Here is a 19,035-nt window from a genome sequence, read left to right as displayed (position 1 = left end):
TTCCCGCTTCTCTGCCACTGTCTTCTCCTTGGCAGTATTTTATTCTTACCCAGTGCAGAGAGCTAACTGGGAACATCACGGGTTTTTGAAGCCTCAAAGTCCACCCCTCAGTGACACACCTCCACCGAGGCATATCTCCTTATCCTTCCCAAATCCCACCAACTAGGGACCAAGCATTCAAGTAAGGGACCCAGGCCCCTTAGCACTTAATGAAAACCAGTGAATCTAAGTGAAGCAAATATTTTATTTAAATCAGTTGTCAAATCACAATTTATCCAAATGAACATAATGCAACATTGTTCTTAAAAGGGGCACAGATATAACACAGACACACTCCAGTATCTATCAAAATACCATTTATAAAGAACGGGACTCACTTCGTTCTGCGTATGAATTCGATCCAGCATATAAGAGTACAATCAAAAAAGTACAACAGATTTCCTTCTGCATAAGATGGAAAACACCTCACGGCCTTAGGCACACTCATCTGTCCATGTCATTAAGAGAAGGGGCTTAATCTGCCACTAAGGAGACTTCTTTCCAACCTGGACAGGATTAGAAAGAAACACGTCACAGTAATATTGGGACATTCTGGATGTTTCAAGATGACGTTTTATTTCTGAGCTTGCTGTGCCTAGGAAAATGGCCACTTTCAGAGGACAACTAACCCACGAACCTAAGCCTCAGTGAACTTTGAAAAGACTTGTACCTTCCTCCCAGGAACGTTATCTCTGTTTGCCACAGGCTATGGTTGAGGCTTGGAGCTTCTCAAAGCTTCAATATGGCTGCACACCCGTTATATACTGCATAATACAAAAGGCATGTGCTTAAACGGTAGGAAAAAATATACAATAGGTACCGGAGGAGGACTACATAAAACATACATATAAATACACAAAGGAGGTCGCTCCAGTTTGAGAAGTAGAACTAGGTATTGCCGACACTGGTTCCAGGCTGGGAATGGTAGGACCTTAAATCAGAAGCAGATGCTATCGAGGGAGAACTCAAAGGCAGTCTTGAAACAAGGGGATGTTAGCTGGCTCTAGCTCCCGGGGAAGCCTCAGGATTGTCGGGGGTGCGCGCCAAGGTTGAATGAAGTCAGTTGGACGGCCCACGCTCCGATCTCGAGGGCTCAGGCAATCTCGGTCTCCAGGTCCCGACAGCAGCATTTTGTTCCGTGGCTTGTCTTCACATTCCGGTCTTGCAACTAGACAACGCGTAACTGCAGGAGGGAGAAAGGAGAGAAATGAAAAATCCCTTTTCCTCCCGCAATTCACCGACGACGACAGAAGGGCTGCGGAAGAGCTCTGTGGGAACGGGGTGCATGGGACACCCGAACCGAACTCATTCTTGGCGTTAGTTCTCTCGCCCCAAACCCCATCCTCTCGGAAAAGCCACAGGGGGTCCAGTTCGGCACACTCTGTGGTGCACCCTCCCCTGAAGCTGCCAGCTCCCCAGCCCCCACCCAAAGCGTTACAATTGGGCACAAACCCAGTTTGTGGAAGAAGCGTCATCACCCTGTGCCTACAGGGTATTTAAGCCCCCTCATTTAGACGCACCATGTGATTTCTCTCCTGTCCTCTTCCCCTGCCTCATCTCTGGGGGCTAGAGAGTCACCCAGGAGTGCTTGGCTCAAATATACCTTTCACTTTTCATTTGGCTTGATCTGGTTTACTGCAGCAGAGAAGAAACCTATTATTGGGGTACAGAAAGCCCATTACCTGCCACGGGTGTTGGGAATCAAACTTTTTCCCTCTCAAGGGCAGTACACATTCTTACCCACCAAGGCACCTCTCCAAGGCCCTAAAACCAAAACGTTAAAAGTTTGGCTGAGGGGCTGGAGAGGTGGCTCAGAGGTTGGGAGCACCGACTGCTCTTCCAGGGGTCCTGAGTTCAGTTCCCAGCACCCACGTGATGGCTCACAACCATCTGTAATGAGATCTGGTGCCCTCTTCTGTATACATAATAAATAAATCAAGAAAAAAAAAAACCAAAATAACTGGAAGTTTAAAAAAAAAAAAGTTTGGCTTAGCTGGGTATGGGGGTCTTACTCCTGTAATCCCAGCATGGGAGGGAGAGGGACAGAGGCCAGCCTGGTCTACATGGTGAGTTCTAGGACAGCCAGGACTACATAGTGAGACCCTGTCTCAACAGAAAGAAAAAAAAAAGAGTAAAACAAAGCTATTGTTTTCATGACATCAGTAGGATTTAGTGGGGTTTTGATGAGAAACAAAAACAAAAACCATGGGGCGCTGGAGAGATGGCTCAGTGGTTAAGATCAATGGCTGCTCTTCCAGAGGACCCGGGTTCAATTGCCAGTAACATGGCAGCTCACACCTGTCTGTAACTCCAGTTCTAGAGGATCTGACACCCTCTCACAAGGAAAACATCAATGCACATAAAAATAAATTTAAAACAAAAACAAAAGAAAAAGAAAACAATAATTATCAACTAGATCTTACTCTAGTTACTAATTATTTCCAACTGAAGGTTCTGTATAAAATCAATTATCTGCTATGTAATTGTATAGGTGTGGGGCAGGGAACCAACCTTCCAGAAGGAAGTTTACTTACCCAACATCTTAGGATTCTTCCAAGTCTCCCTCTGGCTCCTGTAGGTCTTCTTCTGTCTGGGGCTTGATCTCCTTGACCAACTCGGTAGGCATTTTTCCTTCCTGAACCCCGACTTCCCAGGCATCTCCCTCCTCTGTGAGCTTTGGTCCATTGGTGTCTGGAGACTCTTTGGTTAGATTTCCTGAGGCATCGGCCTCTGCCTGGGCTGAGCTTTGGTGCTGGGGGCCATCAGCGGCATGCCCCTTTTGATCTTTGGATTCAGATGGCAGCTTCTCTACGCTTTCTCCTAATTTGGCACAATCATCCCCTGGCACAGGTTTGGCTCCGTTTCCATCTCCCTTGGCCTCAAGTGGGACAATTACCTCCTCACACTGCCGGTCTTTGACACTGGTATTTTCAACTGCAAGCACATTGATCTTTTCTGACGACGTCTCCCTCATGCCTTTGGAAGTATCAGAGAGGGCAAATCCCTCTTCGGCTGCAGCCCTCGGTGTTTCATCATCTTGGGCAGAGACTTGATGGCGGCTGTCTTCATTGTCCAGCATCTGTTGAGCTCCCTGGCTGTCAGCCTGCACCACCAGAACGTGTGACTGTAAACCGGAAGTGCAGGCTTGGGGGGCCGTTTCTGTACGCGCGAACTGGTCGACAGCTGTCTGGATGACGTTCTGGACGAGCTTACTGCTCTCACTCTCCAGTTCCAGGAGCTCAGATTCAGCCTGGAGGCCTTCCTCCCTTGCTGCATTCTCCTTACCATCAGGACCACCAACCTGCTCGTCACCTTCCTCTGACCTCTGCTCCCAGGATGCGCTTCTCTCTCCTTGCGGGTCAGAACGCAGGGTGTCTTCGGGAGCGGGTGATGGTGTTATTCCTGGGGCTGACTCGGCCTGAGCCGCGGGTCCCAAGGGCACAGTGTCCTCTCCAGGCTGCACAGTACAGTAGTCACCCTTTGCAGAGGACTTTTCTGCTGGTATGAAGGGTGCACCCGCACACTCCGGACTGTCGTCTGTTTCTGAGATCTTGATGGTGTCGGCAACCTCGCTCACAGGTCCGGCTGCTTGGGTTACGGGTGGCTCTGAGCTTTGAACTTGAGCCCCTGTGCAGCCTGCTTTGTCTTGGTCTGGGAGAGACGAGCTTCCTTCAAGGCTGCTCACTGCCTTTTCCCTCTCTGAGTCGGACATGTCAACTGTCTGGATGAGCTGCGGGTGGGCTTCCTCAGGCTCAGGAGAGGCCGTTGGCTGCTCATGTTCTTCCCTCACTTCCTCTGGCTTTGTTTCCATTTTCTCCTTCTCAGCATCAGCTCCCGTCTCTCTCTCCTCCGGGCTAAGACTCTGCACTTCTGGACTCTCGTTTTCTTGACGTTCAGGCACCCCCATCGCTTCACCATCACGTGCCACCTCGGCAATCTTTTCTCGACCGCCGGGTCCATCGGTGTGCACGGACGCCTCCAGTCCTTCAACACATAGTTCGTCTCTGACTTTTTCACCATCCGAGTGGCCAGCCTCGTGACCCACCTCGGTCTCTGCCAGCACGGGCACTGCTTCCACAGAAAGTTCTTGCTGCACAGGTTCTGGAGCATCTCTTCCTGGTTTTTCCCCATGTCCTTCCTGGGGTGGCAAATTAGGTGGTATTGAAGGTCCCTCCTTCTGAGCGGGAGCTGCCTCTACCTCTGTGGCCTGGGACTGCCTGTCCGCGGCAAAGTCTTTACTGTCCTGGCTTTCAATGGCCTCGTCTTGCTGTGTCACCTCTGGGGTGTCTGAATCCGCGAGGGGGGTGCTTCCGTTGGTCTCGCTGTCTGTCAAAGTTTCGGATGAGTCGGGGGCTCCAGCTTGTTCCATCAGTTGCTGGGGCTCTACAGCCTGGCATGGGGTGACCCGCTCTTTCAACTCCACACCTGCGGTGACTTTGGGAACTTCTCTGAGGCTCTCTGGAGTACTCTGTACAATCTCAGGGCCCTGTGCAGAATGCTCTGCTTCAGCTCCCTGCACGGGATCTTCCAGCATGACATCCCTCTCTTTCTCCACAGCTAGCGCTTCAGAATCCTCTTCTACCTCCTCGACCTTCTCCAGTGCTCCTGCTCTCTGTCCAGCCTGGGTGGCAGGCGCCTTGGACTCCCCTTTGACTTTTTCTGCAACTGCCTGGAGGACGGCTTGTGTCTGCCGCTCCTGCTCTTCTCTGTCTGGCACACCACCCTCTACCTCCTGGACCGGGGTGGCTTCCTCTGTGGTGTCGAGGGAGTCGGTTAGTTGGGAAACTGCCGACACCATGTCTGTGGTCTCCTCTGCCCCTGATGCTTCTGTGACTTCTTCAGCGTGGAGAGCCTCTGTGGTTTCTGCAGCTGTCACGGCTTCCGAGGTGAATTCCACCTCGCCGGTCACTGTGTCGTCCTGGGCATCTCTGCCCGCTGGTAGGGTCTGGGCGGCCGTGGGGGATTCTTTTGCAATGACCTCCACGGTGGACAGCGTGGCTTCGTCGCGGGCGAGTTCAGGAGGCTCTGTCACAGAAGCGGAGATCCAGGAAGGAGACCGCTCTTCGGCACTGGTGACAGCCCGGGTCCCGTCAATGACAGCCACGTTCACGGTGTGAACCAGCGTCTTACTAACCTCCTCTGACACATACACAGGCCCCTGTAGCTGGGGTCTCTCCTCCTTCCCCTGAGCTTGCTGCACTTCCAGCTTCTCCCTTTCGACAGCATCATACTCGGACAGAGGCACAACAGCTGGAACATCAGGGTCATCTTCATTGATTTCTGTCGGGCCCGCCTCTTCAGCAGCGGAGTGTTCTTGCTTCCCGTCTGCCCTCTTCTTCCGCCTTCCCGGAATAAATTTCTTGATGGAAACCCAAGATTCTTCTTTACTCGGTTCGACATCGGAAGCCGACGGCTCTATCCCTGGCTCTTCGGTTTTCTCTTCCATCTTTGACTTGGATTTTTTTCTTGGAGTGACCAATCTTTTAAACGACTCCCAGGTGGAGACACCTTCCCCTTCAGAAGGGCTTCCGGCTGGCTCGGGTGAGGAACTTCCCTGCGCCTGATCAGGCTCCTGGGTGCCGGCAGGGGCAGCATCTGTTCCAGCTTCTTTGATGGCGTCCTCCGCTCTGTGGCCATCCTCTCCCGCTGGTCTCGGCCCTCCTTCGTCATCCGAAGAGGATGCCTTCCTCGCTCTCTTCTTGGAGGATCCCACGCAAATCAACGCCTCCCAAGACACGGAAGTATCCACCTTGCGCTTCGGTTCTTCGGGCTTCTGCTCGTCTCCAACAGTTTTGGCTTCTTCTTGCATTTCTGACATGGTGCTCTCCGTGGACGACAGCGTGGCACTCTTGACCTTGTCCACGTCCTCTTCCTTGTCGCTCTCGGAAGGTCTTCGGACCCGTTTCTTGGGCGTCACCATCTTTTTGAATGATGCCCAGGGGGTGATCCCTTCCCTTTTTTTCTCGCCATCAGAAGTAGCGCCCTCCTCGGCTTCCCCTTCCTGGCGTGCTTCCGACAGCCCCCTCTCCAGGGACGTGATCTCCTCGGGCTCTTCTGGGGAGGATGCCGAGCTATCTCCCTTCTGCTCATCCGCGCTCTCTGGGGACTCGGTTTGAACCTGTGGCTCTCCCGGCTCTTCGTCTCCCCCGCCCCGTCGTTTCCCCTTCTGCTTCTTCCCAGAGAGCTTCTTCAAGCCCGAGCTACTGAAGAGCTTCTTCAGAGGGCTCCCCTGGACCTTCATCCTCTCCTGAGAGGACAGCATCTCCACCTCACTGACAATGCCTTCCGGGTGCTTGGGCATCATCTTCTCGTCGGGACTCAGATCCGTCAGCTGCGTATGGTCACCTCCGGAGACACACACTTCTTTGCTCTTCACCAGCTCCTCCGCAGCCTGGGCTTCCTGGGGGGCCTCCTTGGTCTCCTCTGGTTTTCCAGGGGACAGGGATTCTCCCGTTTCTTCCACGTTCCCTTTGGTCTCCTCCCCGACTTCCTGCTCCTCTGTCGTCTTCTCTACGGTGCTCACGGTGCTCACGGTGCTCACGTGGACTTCTGCAACCACCTCTTGGTGGGCTTCTATTTTGTCATCAAACACTTCCGTTGCCAACGGGGCACACTTCTCCTCTGATGATCCCTCCAGGCCACCGACCTGATCTTCCAAGGGCAGCTCCACCTTCTCATAGTCTGCGGACAACCTGGCCTCGTTTGTGCCTTCGGCGGGCTCCTGCGGCTCGGAGGCGGCTGGGGCTTGCTCAGAAGGACTTTCTTCTCTCTTTTCGTTTTCTTCTTCGTTGACTTTCTCTGCCTCTTGCTCCTTTTTCTTCTCGGATGTTTCCAGCTCATCCTCCTTCGGCTTCTTGAAGCTGGTCTTTTTGCGCCAGCCCGCCCAACCGTGAGTGAAGAACTTCTTGAAGGAAGAGGTTGTCTCGCCGCTGACCGGGCTGGTTGGAGACTCTGCGGACTTCACGGGTTCCTTCTCACGTTTTTCTTCTCCTTCATCCTTGGCTTCTTCCTCAGCCACTTGGCCAGATTCAGCCTGAAGGGGAATTTCTTCTGTGCTGCTCTGTGCTTGCTTCGGGGCGCCTTCCGGCTTCTCTATGGATTGCTTCAGCTCGCTCTCTTTGGACGCTGACTCTCCGGTCTCCATGGCGGGCTCCTGGTGGTCACCCGCTCCAACTGTGGCTTCTGGCCCTTCGCCTTCATCTTTTTTGACAGTGAGTAGCTGGACAGTATCAGACTTCTCATTTTTATCCTTTTTCACGGTGAATTTAAAGCCAACAAACTTAAATACCTTCTTAAAGCCGACATCGTTAGCCTGGGACTCAGCGGGCTGGGCCATCTCTTCCGCATTGCTTTCTGGAGCAGGGATCTGTTCGATGATTTCAGGTGCTTCCTCCTGCCCATCCTTTGTGATGTCTTCAACAACGGCAGAGTTGGCGGCCATTTCTTTAGCTCGGTCTTTTTCTCTCACATCTTCTGACTCTCTCTGTCCAACTATTTAACAAGAGAGAAAGGAGAGGGGAACTCTCATTAATACTAAGGCACTGTAGAGACTATGTGGGTATTGTAAATGTTTAACACATGGGCAATGGCTGCTCTTTTTCAAAGGGCCATCAAAACTTCAAGTTCAAAGGTTCTCCACACTCGCTCTTTACCCTTCCTTGGTTATCAAGAAATTAGTTACATGGGCTGGAGAGATGGCTCAGTGGTTAACAACACTAGCAGTTTTTGTAGAGGACCTGAACTCTACTCCAAGCAACCACAAGGTAGCTGGGTGTGACTCCCTCTTCTGGCCTCTGTGGGCACTGAACCCACGTCGTACACAGGTATAGAAGTAAACATAAACCTTAAAAAGCAAACAAATGGGCTGGAGAGATGGCTCAGAGGTTAAGAGCACTGGTTGGGACCTCTCCAGAGGTCCCGAGTTCAATTCCCAGCACCCACATGGTGGTTCACAACCATCTGTAATAAGATCTGGTGCCCTCTTCTGGCCTGCAGTCATACATGCTGTATACACAATAAATAAATCTTAAAAAAAAAAAAAAGGCAAACAAACACCCCAATACGTGAGTAGTAATACAAAAACAAACAAAATCCAATAAATGGGGACCAAGGAGTACTATTTAAAAAAGGGGGTGGAGGGTGGGGCTGGAGAAATGGCTCAGTGGTCAAGATGGCAGCTCACAAGTGTCTGTCACTCCAGTTTCAGTGGGTCAGACATCCTCACACAGACATACATGCAGGCAAATCACCAATGCACACAAAATAAAAATAAGTTAATCCAAAAGAAAGCCAGGCTCGGCATTGTGACATGTGACTTTAATCCCAGCACTTGGGAGGCAGAAGCAGCAGATACCTATGAGTTCAAGGCCAGTGTGGCCTGGAGAGCGAGTTCAAAGCCAGCTAGGGGCTGGCTACACAGTGAGACCCTGTCTCCAAACAAAACACAACCAAAAGACAATGTATGTGCCTGTGGTGTTACCTATGTACATGTCTGTGTGTCTGCACGCAGGATGTTACTGAGGTCTTTCTCAGTCTTTCATTTTATGTATTTTTCATGTGTTTACTTGGTGTTGGAGGGTCCTGCCTCAAAGCACATTTGGAGGTCAGAAGACAGTGTGGGGGAGATGGCCCTCTATTCCCACCATGTGAGTTCCAGTGGTTGAACTCAGTTCCTCACAAGACATAAGCACCTTTGCCTGCGGAACCATCTGACGGTCTCTCACTGAACCTGGAGCCCACAACTTGGCTAGACTAGATGGCTAGCCAATCCTGGGACTACTCCTGCTTCCTTGGCTTTTTCTGTGGGTTCTGGGAATGGAACTCAGGTCCCCATGCTTTTGTGGTGGGTGCTCTACACTCGCCTCAAGAAATATGTTTTATAGAGGAAAAAAAGTTGATAAACAGACAAAACTTCCAGTTTGATCCCTGAAGTCATTCTCTTTAGTTCATTAGTTACTTTGCAGATAGACCTCACTTAGCCCAGGCTGGCCTTGAATTTACTATGTAGCCAAGAAAGACCTTGAACTTCTGTTCTCCCGCCTCTACCGCCAGGTGCTGGGATAACAAGCATGTGCCACCATGCTTATGTCTCTCTTTAGAATTTTAGAATGAGTGGGGCTGGAAAGATGGCTCTGGGGTTAAGAGCACTGTTGCTCTTGCAGAGTAACAGGTTCAGGTCCCAGCACCTACATGATGGCTCACAACCATCTGTAACTCCAGCTCCAAGAGACCTGATCTCCTTAAGCCCCTGGCATGGTATAGTGTACACACATATATGCAGGCAAAACACTCACATAAAATAATAAACCTAAAAAAAATAATTTGGGGGTTATATCACTGTGCTGGCTAATTTTTTTTTCCTTCAAGACAAGGTTTCTCTGTGTAGCTTTGGTGCCTGTCCTGGAGCTCACTCTGTAGACCAGGCTGGCCTCGAACTCAGAGATGCGCCTGACTCTGCCTCCCAAGTGCTGGGATTAAAGGCATGTGCCACCACTGCCAGGGTTGTGCTGGCTAATTTTAGGTCAACTTGACATAACTTATATTCATCTCAGAGAAGAAAATGCTTCCATAAGATCCAGCTGTAGGTCATTTTCTTAATTAGTGGGCTGGTGGTCCTGGGTTCTATAAGAAAGCAAGCTGAGAAAGCCATGATGAGCAAGCCAGGAAGCAGTACCCCTCCATGGCCTCTGCATCAGCTTCTGCCTCCAGGATCCTGCCCTGTTTGAGTTCCTGCCCTGACATCCTTTGATGATGAACAGTGATATGGAAGTATAAGCCAAATAAGCCCTTTCCTCCCCAACTTGCTTTTTGGTCATGGTGTTTCATCTCAGCAATAGAAATCCTAACTAAGACAATCACAATATATAAATAATGCATTATTAAGTTAGGCGAGGGATGTAGCTCTGTGGTAGTACACTTGCCTAGCACACTCCAGGCTATGGAGTTTGAGTTCCAAACCAAATAAAAAGGTCTAGGGGACTAGGAGGTTTGTTATTTGGGAAACTAAGGCAGAAAGGATTGCAAGCTTGAAGGCTATGTGGTGAGACCTCATCTCAAAAATCAAAAGATAAAGCCGGACATGGTGGCAAATGTTTTAATCCTCTAGCACTTGGGGGAGGCAGAAGCAGGTAGATTTCTGTGAGTTCCAGGCCAGCCTAGTCTACATAATGAGTTCCAGGACAGCCAGAGCTATATGACAGATGGACTGTCTGAAATAAATAAATAAACCAAAATGATAAATTTAAAAACGGTGGTAGGAAACAGTGTAAGGAGCAAAAGTTGTTAAATTCATTGGGTGAAAAGTTGTCAGGAAGCATAAAGTTTCGGAGTATCAAGACACAGGTGATAATTTCAAAAAATTACCCTTACAATGAGAGAAACCTAACAGGTGCCACCATACTCAAGTGATCAGGCTGGACATCCTTGCAGGAGGCTCTGAGAAGGCCCAAGTCAGTCCCAGATTCCCAGTGAACGGAATCCAGTTGTGAGGAAATGATCAGCCACATGCACGGTGTCAAACCACCAGGTCTGGTGAGCACAATGTCACAGAAGGCCAAAATCAAGCATGAAGGACTACCTGCAAGAAACTTCCGATGGGGCCGGGTGGTGGTGGTGGTGCATGCCTTTAATCCCAGTACTCGGGAGGCAGAGGCAGGTGGATCTTTGTGAGTTCGAGGCTAGCCTGGTCTATAGAACGAGATCCAGAACAGCCAAGGCTACACAGTGAAGCCCTGTCTTAAAAAAAAAAGGGGGGGGGCTGGAAAGATGGCTCAGAGGTTAAGAGCACCAACTGCTCTTCCAGAGGTCCTGAGTTCAATTCCCAGCAACCACATGGTGGCTCACAACCATCTGTAATGAGATCTGGCGCCCTCTTTCGGATACATAATAAATAAATAAATCTTTGAAAAAAAAAAAAAAGGAAAGAAAGAAAAGGGAAAGGAAGGAAGGAAAGAAGAAAGAAGCTTCAAACGGCCGGAGAGGAGGGAGAAAGAGTGTGGGCAGGCTACAGACACTCATGTTTTCTTTGTTTTTTGGTTGTTTTGTTTTTTCTTAAGTTGGCATTTTTAAAAAAATCATTGGGTGTAAAAAGCAAGACAACACGATGTAATGAAGCTGGGGGGGGGTAACTGCAGTAAGTAACTGGGAGAATTAGGAACATAGCAACCAGAGATCCCTCTCCCCTGCTTCTAATCAGACAGACACTCATTGGGAAGAGCCACTGAAAGGATATTTTGGGGTCTTGGGGGGCGGGGGGACGGGCAGTGAGAATGACTTAAGATTAGTTGGGGTTTATTTCTGCTAAGAGGGAGTGCAGACTTCTCTTTGAGCAAACAAATAACTTCATTTTAGCCTAAATCCTCTGTCCTGTCTTTCACATATCATCAGCACGGGGAGGATTAGGTATGTCATATGTTTTAGTTTTTGTTTGCCTGAGTCTAATTTCCTCTACATGACACGTACTTCTTTATCTAACAGATTAAAAAGGTCAGTTAAAACTGGCACAAAATTTAGCTATTTGGAAGGCAGGGGCAGGTGGATTGGAAGTTCAGTGCCAGTGTGGGTTACATAGAAAGACTCAACATAATATCAAGGCTGGGGATGCAGCCCAGTGATAGTATGCAAAGGCCCTGTGTTCCACATTTAGGACTAACAATAAGGGAGGAGGGTGCTGGGGAACTGGAATAGTTTCAACTACCATCTATGACAAGCTCCAGCAGCCCGTGGTAGTACAAGGGGATCATAGTTAATACATGCATATTTCAAAATTGCTAAAAAAGATTTTTAGTGCTGTCACAATAACACAGTAACATAATAGTTACGTTAATTAGCTTGACTGAATACATAATTTGTACATGGAGCCAAGATCTTGGAGTTCTTAGCCTCCAGAACCATGTGCCAAATAAATTTCTATTTACCACTTAAAACATGAAAAAGAGGGGCTGGAGAGATGGCTCAGAGGTTAAGAGCACTCGCTGCTCTCCCAGAGGTCCTGAGTTCAATTCCCAGCAACCACATGGTGGCTCACAACCATCTGTAATGAGATTTGGTGCCCTCTTCTGGCCTGCAGGCAGAACACTGTATACATAATAAATAATAAATCTTTAAAATTTAAAAAAAAAAAACCATGAAAAAAAGGGAGGGGGACAAAAATTAAACCTTGATGAAACAGTACCACACTCCAGAAATACATACAATTATTATTTCCTTATTGAAAATATAAAGTTAGCTAGGTGGTGGCGGCACAAACCTTTGATTTTTAAAAACATTTGGAATCAGGAAATTGGGTTAAGTTCCCACTGGGTGCTTGGAGCATTTCCACCAGCTGTTTCTTTTCTTTCCTTTGACTTATTTGAGACAAGGTTTCACATAACCCAGGCTGGCATCCAGCTGGAGATCTTTTTTTTTTTTCATTTTTTAAGATTTTATTATTTATTTATGTATATGAGTGCTTTATCTGCATGTACAACTTTATGCCAGAAGAGGGCATCAGATCCCCCTAGAGATGGTTGTGAGCCACCATGTGGTTGCAGGGAGTTGAACTCAGGACCTCTGGAAGAGCAGGCAGTGCTCTTAACCTCTGAGCCATCTCTCCAGCTCTCCAGCGCCCCCTCCCCCCCCCCCCCCCCCGCATACCCCCCAAGTTGGAGATCTTAGGATAACCTTGAACTTCTGACTGAGGTTACAGAAATACACCACAAGCCCGTTAATGCGGTGCCGAGGATTGAACCCTGGACTAAGCAAGCCCTCTAGCCCAATGTTCAAAAATACTCTAATACAAGAAGACATGTGACCTTTTATTTTTTGAAGGGGGGTTATTGTGGACTGTATTACGTGCACGTGTGGGTGGTGGTGGTGGGGGATCCAATCAGCGACAAACTAACAAATTTTACCAGTAATCAGTAAAAGTATAAACTGAGTATCTTTTTTTTTTTTAAAGATTTATGTATTTATTATGTATACAGTGCTCTGTCTGCATATATTTCTGCACACCAGAAGAGGGCACCAGATCTCATTACAGATGGTTGTGAGCCACCATGTGGTTACTGGGACTTGAACTCAGGACCTCTAGAAGAGCTGCTGATACTCTTGACCTCTGAGCCATCTCTCCAGCCCTAAATTGAGTATCCTGCCACAAGCCCAAGACTAACTCATCCACTGCCTCCTCTGGGTTTTTTATTTTTACGTGTATGAATATTTTGCCTGCATGTTATGGACACATGTCCACCACTCTCCGAAGGTCAGGAGAGAGGGGGATGGTCGTGAGCCACCACGTGGGTGCTGGAAACGGAACACAGGTCTTTCTCGAGAACAAGTGTTTTTAAACACAGAGGCATCTCTCCTGGCCCCATCCCTTTTCCCTTTTAATTCTCCATTGGAATGTTTTAGATTGAGCTAAGGGATACCAAAACAGATACCACCAGACAACTAGCAGGACCAAACAGCTTCTTTGTGTGTGTGTGTGTGTGTGTGTGTGTGTGTGTGTGTGTGTGTGTTTTGTTTTTTGTTGTTGTTGTTTTGTTTTGTTTTGTTTTTTGAGACAGGGTTTCTGTGTAGCTTTGGAGCTTTTCCTGGAACTCACTCTGGAATCAGACAGGACTTTGCGTTGGTGGTACAGTGGTGAGCATGGCTGCCTTCCAAACAGCTTCCTGACAGATAAAGAACGGCTAAGCAACAGGTAAGTGCAAGTCATAACTGGCCTACTAGTCTACAATACCCTTGTAGGTAAAATCTTTTTTTTTTTTTTTTTTTTTAAAGAGCTGAGGACCGAACCCAGGGCCTTGCGCTTGCTAGGCAAGCGCCCTACCACTGAGCTAAATCCCCAACCCTGTAGGTAAAATCTTAGACACTATTGTCAGAACAATCTTCCAAATGCGACCACCGTAGCTCATCAGCATGGCATCCATTTCTCACACACACACACACACACCCCACACACACACCATTTGCCTGTAATGTTGGACACTCACAGTTTTGTGGGTCTCGGCCTCCACTTGCCTCCTGCCTCAACCCGGACCCCAATCTGTACAGAACTTACAGGGAGGTTCTACTTCCAAAAAATTCGGCCTCTACTGCATAGCCAAGATATCAAACATCTGGTGGCCCGGGGCCTTGGGCTTATTCTTCGCAACTACCGGGCCCAAGGCCGTTTAAATCAGGTTCCAACAGGATCCAGAACTGTCCTCGTGCACCCCTGTGGCGCACACGCGCATTTGCACAGCCTACATCCTGCCCCCCACGTCATGCGCTTGAATCCTCGGCGATGCCTGGACTCTTGTTTCTTGGCCGCGAGCGGGCACAGCGATACAGCAGCCCATGCAAACAGACGCCATCCGCCTCCCTCCACGCTCTATGCTTGCCCTCTCCAGACTGGGAAGGAAGGGGTGCAGTGACTTCTCCAGTCTTGGATCATTTTCTATCTCCCCTCCGCCAGCCACCTCTGTGCCTTTTCCACGCTAGGGCATTGAATGAAGACTGTGCCCTCTGTCTGGCAAGTGATATCTGCTCTCAAGTACTGCCCCTGTGTTAAAAATCTACGATGCTGCCGGGCGGTGGTGGCGCACGCCTTTAATCCCAGCACTCGGGAGGCAGAGGCAGGCAGATCTCTGTGAGTTCGAGGCCAGCCTGGGCTACAGAGTGAGTTCCAGGAAAGGGGCAAAGCTACAACAGAGACACCCTGTCTCGAACCCCCCCCCCAAAAAAAAATCTGTGATGCTCTCATTAGACTGAGGAGGGTTTAGCACGTGCAGAAAATGACCTTCGTGGAGGCTTGGCTCGCCCCTGCTCTCCAAGGCTAAGTCCATTTCAAAGGCAGGGAGCTCAGGGTTGGAAAGCAATGCGCCCAGCTCTCGTCCTGGACTGCTGTGACCCTCACCTACCATCTAGAGGGATCACCTTTCCCAGCCGCTGCTGTGGCAGCGCTACTTACTTCCCGGGGGTGGGGATGGGGGTCGCTACTTACAGCAGAAGTTACTCCACCAGGGCATGGTGGCGGGTGGCCGGGGACAGGGGCCCTCGTGGCCCGGCTGGCTTCTCCCGGCTGCCCCATCGCGGGACACCAACCGGCCGCGGGGCGGTCTCCGGCCACCCCGGTGGAGAGGGGCACCCCCTGGGGACGGCTACCCACGTCACAGAGGCGGGGCACTGTCTGCCAGGTGACCAAGGCCAGCCCCTCCCCCCACGCCAGAAGATTCTAGGATCACGTGTGGGGGCTTCGCCCCTCTGCCCTAGTCCAGTCCCTGCTCTGTGTTATCACCTACATTTAATCCTCAGAGTAATGGCCACAGGCCCTCAGGACACATCTCTGTGTGGGTGTGGCTTGGGTGTAAGCACTTTCTTTATAAAAACCAACTGTAAACCGGGCGGTGGTGGCGCACGCTTTTAATCCCAGCACTTGGGAGGATCTCTGTGATCACACCGGGGGATCTCTGTGAGTTCGAGACCAGGTTGGGCTACAGAGCGAGTTCCAAGACAGGCTCCAAAACTACACAGAGGAACTCTGTCTCGAAAAAACAAAAAACAAAAACAAAAACAAAACAAAACAAAAACCCAACCAACTGCAGCATTGGTATGTTCCAGGGCCAAGTTCTTCCCTATAGCCACATTAGACATGTAGTCTTAGAGGTTGAAGGCAGAGCCTCTAACTGCCCTAGAAGACACAAGGACTTCAAAAATGGCGACATAGGGAGAGCCCCTACAGTGACTTGGGGGGACAATTTGGCACTTATTACAATGCTAAACATACTGTTATCCTGTGAGAATGCAGTCAGGATCCTTGGCATTCACAAAGATGAGTAGGAAGCTGCAGTACACACACACACACACACACAACGATACTCGGGCACTGATTTCAGCTTCACTCATAACTATCACTTATAACTGTTTATGACAGGGGATTAGCTAAGGACGAATGAATAGGTAATAAGGGGAATGTTAGGGATATTATACTTTCTGATCCTAATTATATTGGCCGTATACACAACCCTGACATTTGTCAAAATCCGTAGACTGTACACCACCAGGACTAAACCCATACACTGCACTCTCTTGAGTGTTGATGCTCCATCATACATCCAAAATGAAGGGGCCACTTGGGAAAGGATTTTGACAGTGAAGACTACAAGGAGTAACTTGTACATGGAAACTCGGAATCCTGGTTAACTTTTCTATGAACCCAAACTGCTCTTTAAAAGGGGGAAGGGGGCTAGAGAGATGGCTCAGCAGTTAAGAGCACTGGCTGCTCTTCTAGAGGTCCTGAGTTCAATTTCCAGCATCCACGGAGTGGCTCGCAACCATCTATAATGGAATCTGGTGCCCTCGTCTGGTGTGCAGGCATACATGCAGGGAGAACACTCAAACATTAAAAAAAAAAATCCAGTATGCATCATGCTGGAAGTTTCGTTAGCTCCAAATGAGTAAATGGCCAGTGTCTTACAGTGGGTATGTGTCACTTTGGGATAACTGAAGGCTGACTTGGTGGACCCTTGAGTCAGGTGTGAAAAGGGACAGGCAGAGTTTGTCTTTTTGATTCTATCCACTTTCAAAGCATGAACATCCTCTCCCCCCCCCCCCCCCCCCCCCCGCACCTCCCTCCTGTAAGTCATTATAATGTTTTAAACTTGTAAGAACAAGTGCTGGTACATGTCACCTCTCACATTTGGATGGAAAAGCGCTGTATGTGTAAAACAGATAATAATTAAGATAGTTTCAGCGTGAAAAGTGGGGTTTACTCATGCTTAACAGTTGTGCTTTTTAAAATAAACCAAACAAACAAAGAATACATCTACCCCATCTACCAAGACTACCTGGCCATCATTTTGAAACAAAGAGGCGAAAACAAGACAAAAACAAACAAACAAACAAAACAACTGGTGAAGACAGGAAGTATTGACGATGCTAAATCAGAATCTGTCAGTTCAGAGACCCGGAGGACCAACCAATTCTACAGTGAGGAAGTTCGGGGGAGGGGAGGGGAGGGACACTCCATCACTTTTAGGGGACAAGTGTCATTGTGCACAGTATCCTGAAGAAGTCACATATCATCATCTCAATGCATTCTGGCGAAGCGTACAAAACCTAAATTGAACCAAAGGGGAAAGACACAGCATAAAATAAAGGCACCAAATAATAAACACACACACACACACACACACACACACACACACACACACAATATATATATATATATATATATATATATATATATATATATATATATATATATATATATATAATTTTAAATTGCCACGTGTTGGTGGTGCACACCTTTAATCCCAGAACCTGAGAGGCAGAGGCAAGGTGGATCTCTTGTGAGTTCTAGGCCAGCCTGGTCTACAGAGTGCATTCCTGTCTCATACACATACAGCTACCCTTGAATTTGAGATTCTAATGCCTGAGGCTCCTGAGCGCTGGGATACAGATGATATAAGATGGATAAGATGAAAAATATAGCTTCCCCTTCCCCTAAAGAGGCAGAGTACTTTATATAGACGCAGTCACCCTATTCCCCTGCCCAGTGAGCCAGATGCCCAGGCCTCAGACTGGCTTTTTTTTCCCCCACAGCTGAGGACCCAACCCAGGGCCTTTAACCACTGAGTTAAATCCCCAACCCCAAGACTGGCTTTTTTATATTTGGGCTGAAACACTATTATACCCAACCAGCTAGCTAATTAGTAAGCTGGTTGGTTATGCTCATCAAAAATTCAGATGGCTTTTAAAGTGTTTCTATTTTTCCAAAACAAACGTGCTTATTGTTTTGTGGGGCTTTTTATTTGTTTATGAGTGGGCCTCATCTATCCCGAGGTGGATATGAACTATATATATACCTGAAGCTGGCCTTGAACCTGTAACACTCCTGCCTCTATTTCCTAAGTGCTGGAATTACAGGCATGCACTACCATATCCAAGTTCTTAGCTGACTTTTGTGAATTCCAAAAGTCTCCAGATAGGTAATTACTAATAGATAATCTATAGAAACAAGGATTCCTATAAAGACAATGTGGAGAGATGATCACTGTTTACGTTTTCTTTTACAAGTTGTTCCATGATCTGCCAAACTGTGGCATAATGGTTGCACGACTCATTTTTATGTGCCTGTCCCAGTAGTTTATTGGTCCTATCTTTTGTGGTCACACTGCTGGGTTCATAGGCAATACCATTATCCGAATCCCTGATGGAGTTTGAACAGAAGAGGGCAGTGTTGCCCAGTTAGAGTTGGTGAACTATCTGGTACAAGACCTTCAGAGCAGAACCCACACAGGCAGTCTGGGTGCATTTTCAAACTCAGCAAAATTGCAAGCTCTGCTGGAGGAGCTCTTTAAGAAAGAAAAAGCCCCAGCACTTGGGAGGCAGAGGCAGGTGGATTTCTGTGAGTTCCAGGCCAGCTTGATCTATAAAGCAAGTTCCAGGAGAGCCAGAGCTATTACACAGGAAAAAAACAAACAAACAAACAAAAAAAAAAAAAAACCCTGTCTTGAAAACACAGAGAGAGAAAGAGAGAGAGAAACCTTGACTTCCAACAAAACCCCTCCAGGGTGTTAAGGAAAGCCTACATCTCAAGTTGGTTCACTTACTCTTAGTATCATGTAAACTCTGCAGGTCCCTTACCCCATTTGGACCCATGTGAGAGCCTGGTGTGGCCTCTTGTCGTCTGTTTCCCCCATCCTTTACCTCCAGTTCCTCACTCTTTTAGCTTTCATCCGCCCACCTGTACTTGGAACATCCAAATCACCCATATTTCCCCAGTCCTGGCTGAAGGTAAGAGATCCCCAGACCAGACATCATTCCCATCTACCTGTGAATAATCCTGTATTCACAGACAATACTTAGGAAACAAACAGAAACTTATATTTGGCAAGATCTCATATACCCAACTCCTTATGTAGCTGAGGCTAGCCTTGAACTGCTGATCCTCCTGCCTCTACCTCCCCAAGTGCTGTGATTACAGGTTATGTACCACAGGTTCAGCTTGAGAAGCTGTTAAATGCTTTAAAGCAAAAT

General features: G+C 48.4%; 1 protein-coding gene across 3 annotated transcripts in view; it reads right to left on the bottom strand.

Annotated features, from left to right (window-relative positions):
- Positions 1 to 226: 226 nt before the first annotated feature.
- Akap12 (A-kinase anchoring protein 12) overlaps positions 227 to 19,035 on the bottom strand; it is a 94,472-nt gene continuing 75,663 nt past the window's right edge. For 2 of the 3 annotated variants that reach the window (XM_059272783.1, XM_059272785.1), the window contains 2 exons: positions 2,574 to 7,530; positions 227 to 1,222 (listed from right to left, as the gene is read on the bottom strand). In XM_059272783.1, coding sequence (XP_059128766.1) covers positions 2,582 to 7,530 — 4,949 coding nt within the window. In that variant the 3' untranslated portion in view covers positions 227 to 1,222; positions 2,574 to 2,581. Of the gene's footprint in view, positions 1,223 to 2,573; positions 7,531 to 14,998; positions 15,157 to 19,035 lie in introns of those variants that run through there. The other variant, XM_059272784.1, reaches the window with a different exon arrangement.

The sequence above is a fragment of the Peromyscus eremicus genome, chromosome 8b, assembly GCF_949786415.1.
Source record: "Peromyscus eremicus chromosome 8b, PerEre_H2_v1, whole genome shotgun sequence".
Classification (NCBI taxonomy): Eukaryota; Metazoa; Chordata; class Mammalia; order Rodentia; family Cricetidae; genus Peromyscus; species Peromyscus eremicus.
This window is presented reverse-complemented; position numbering and strand designations above follow the sequence as displayed.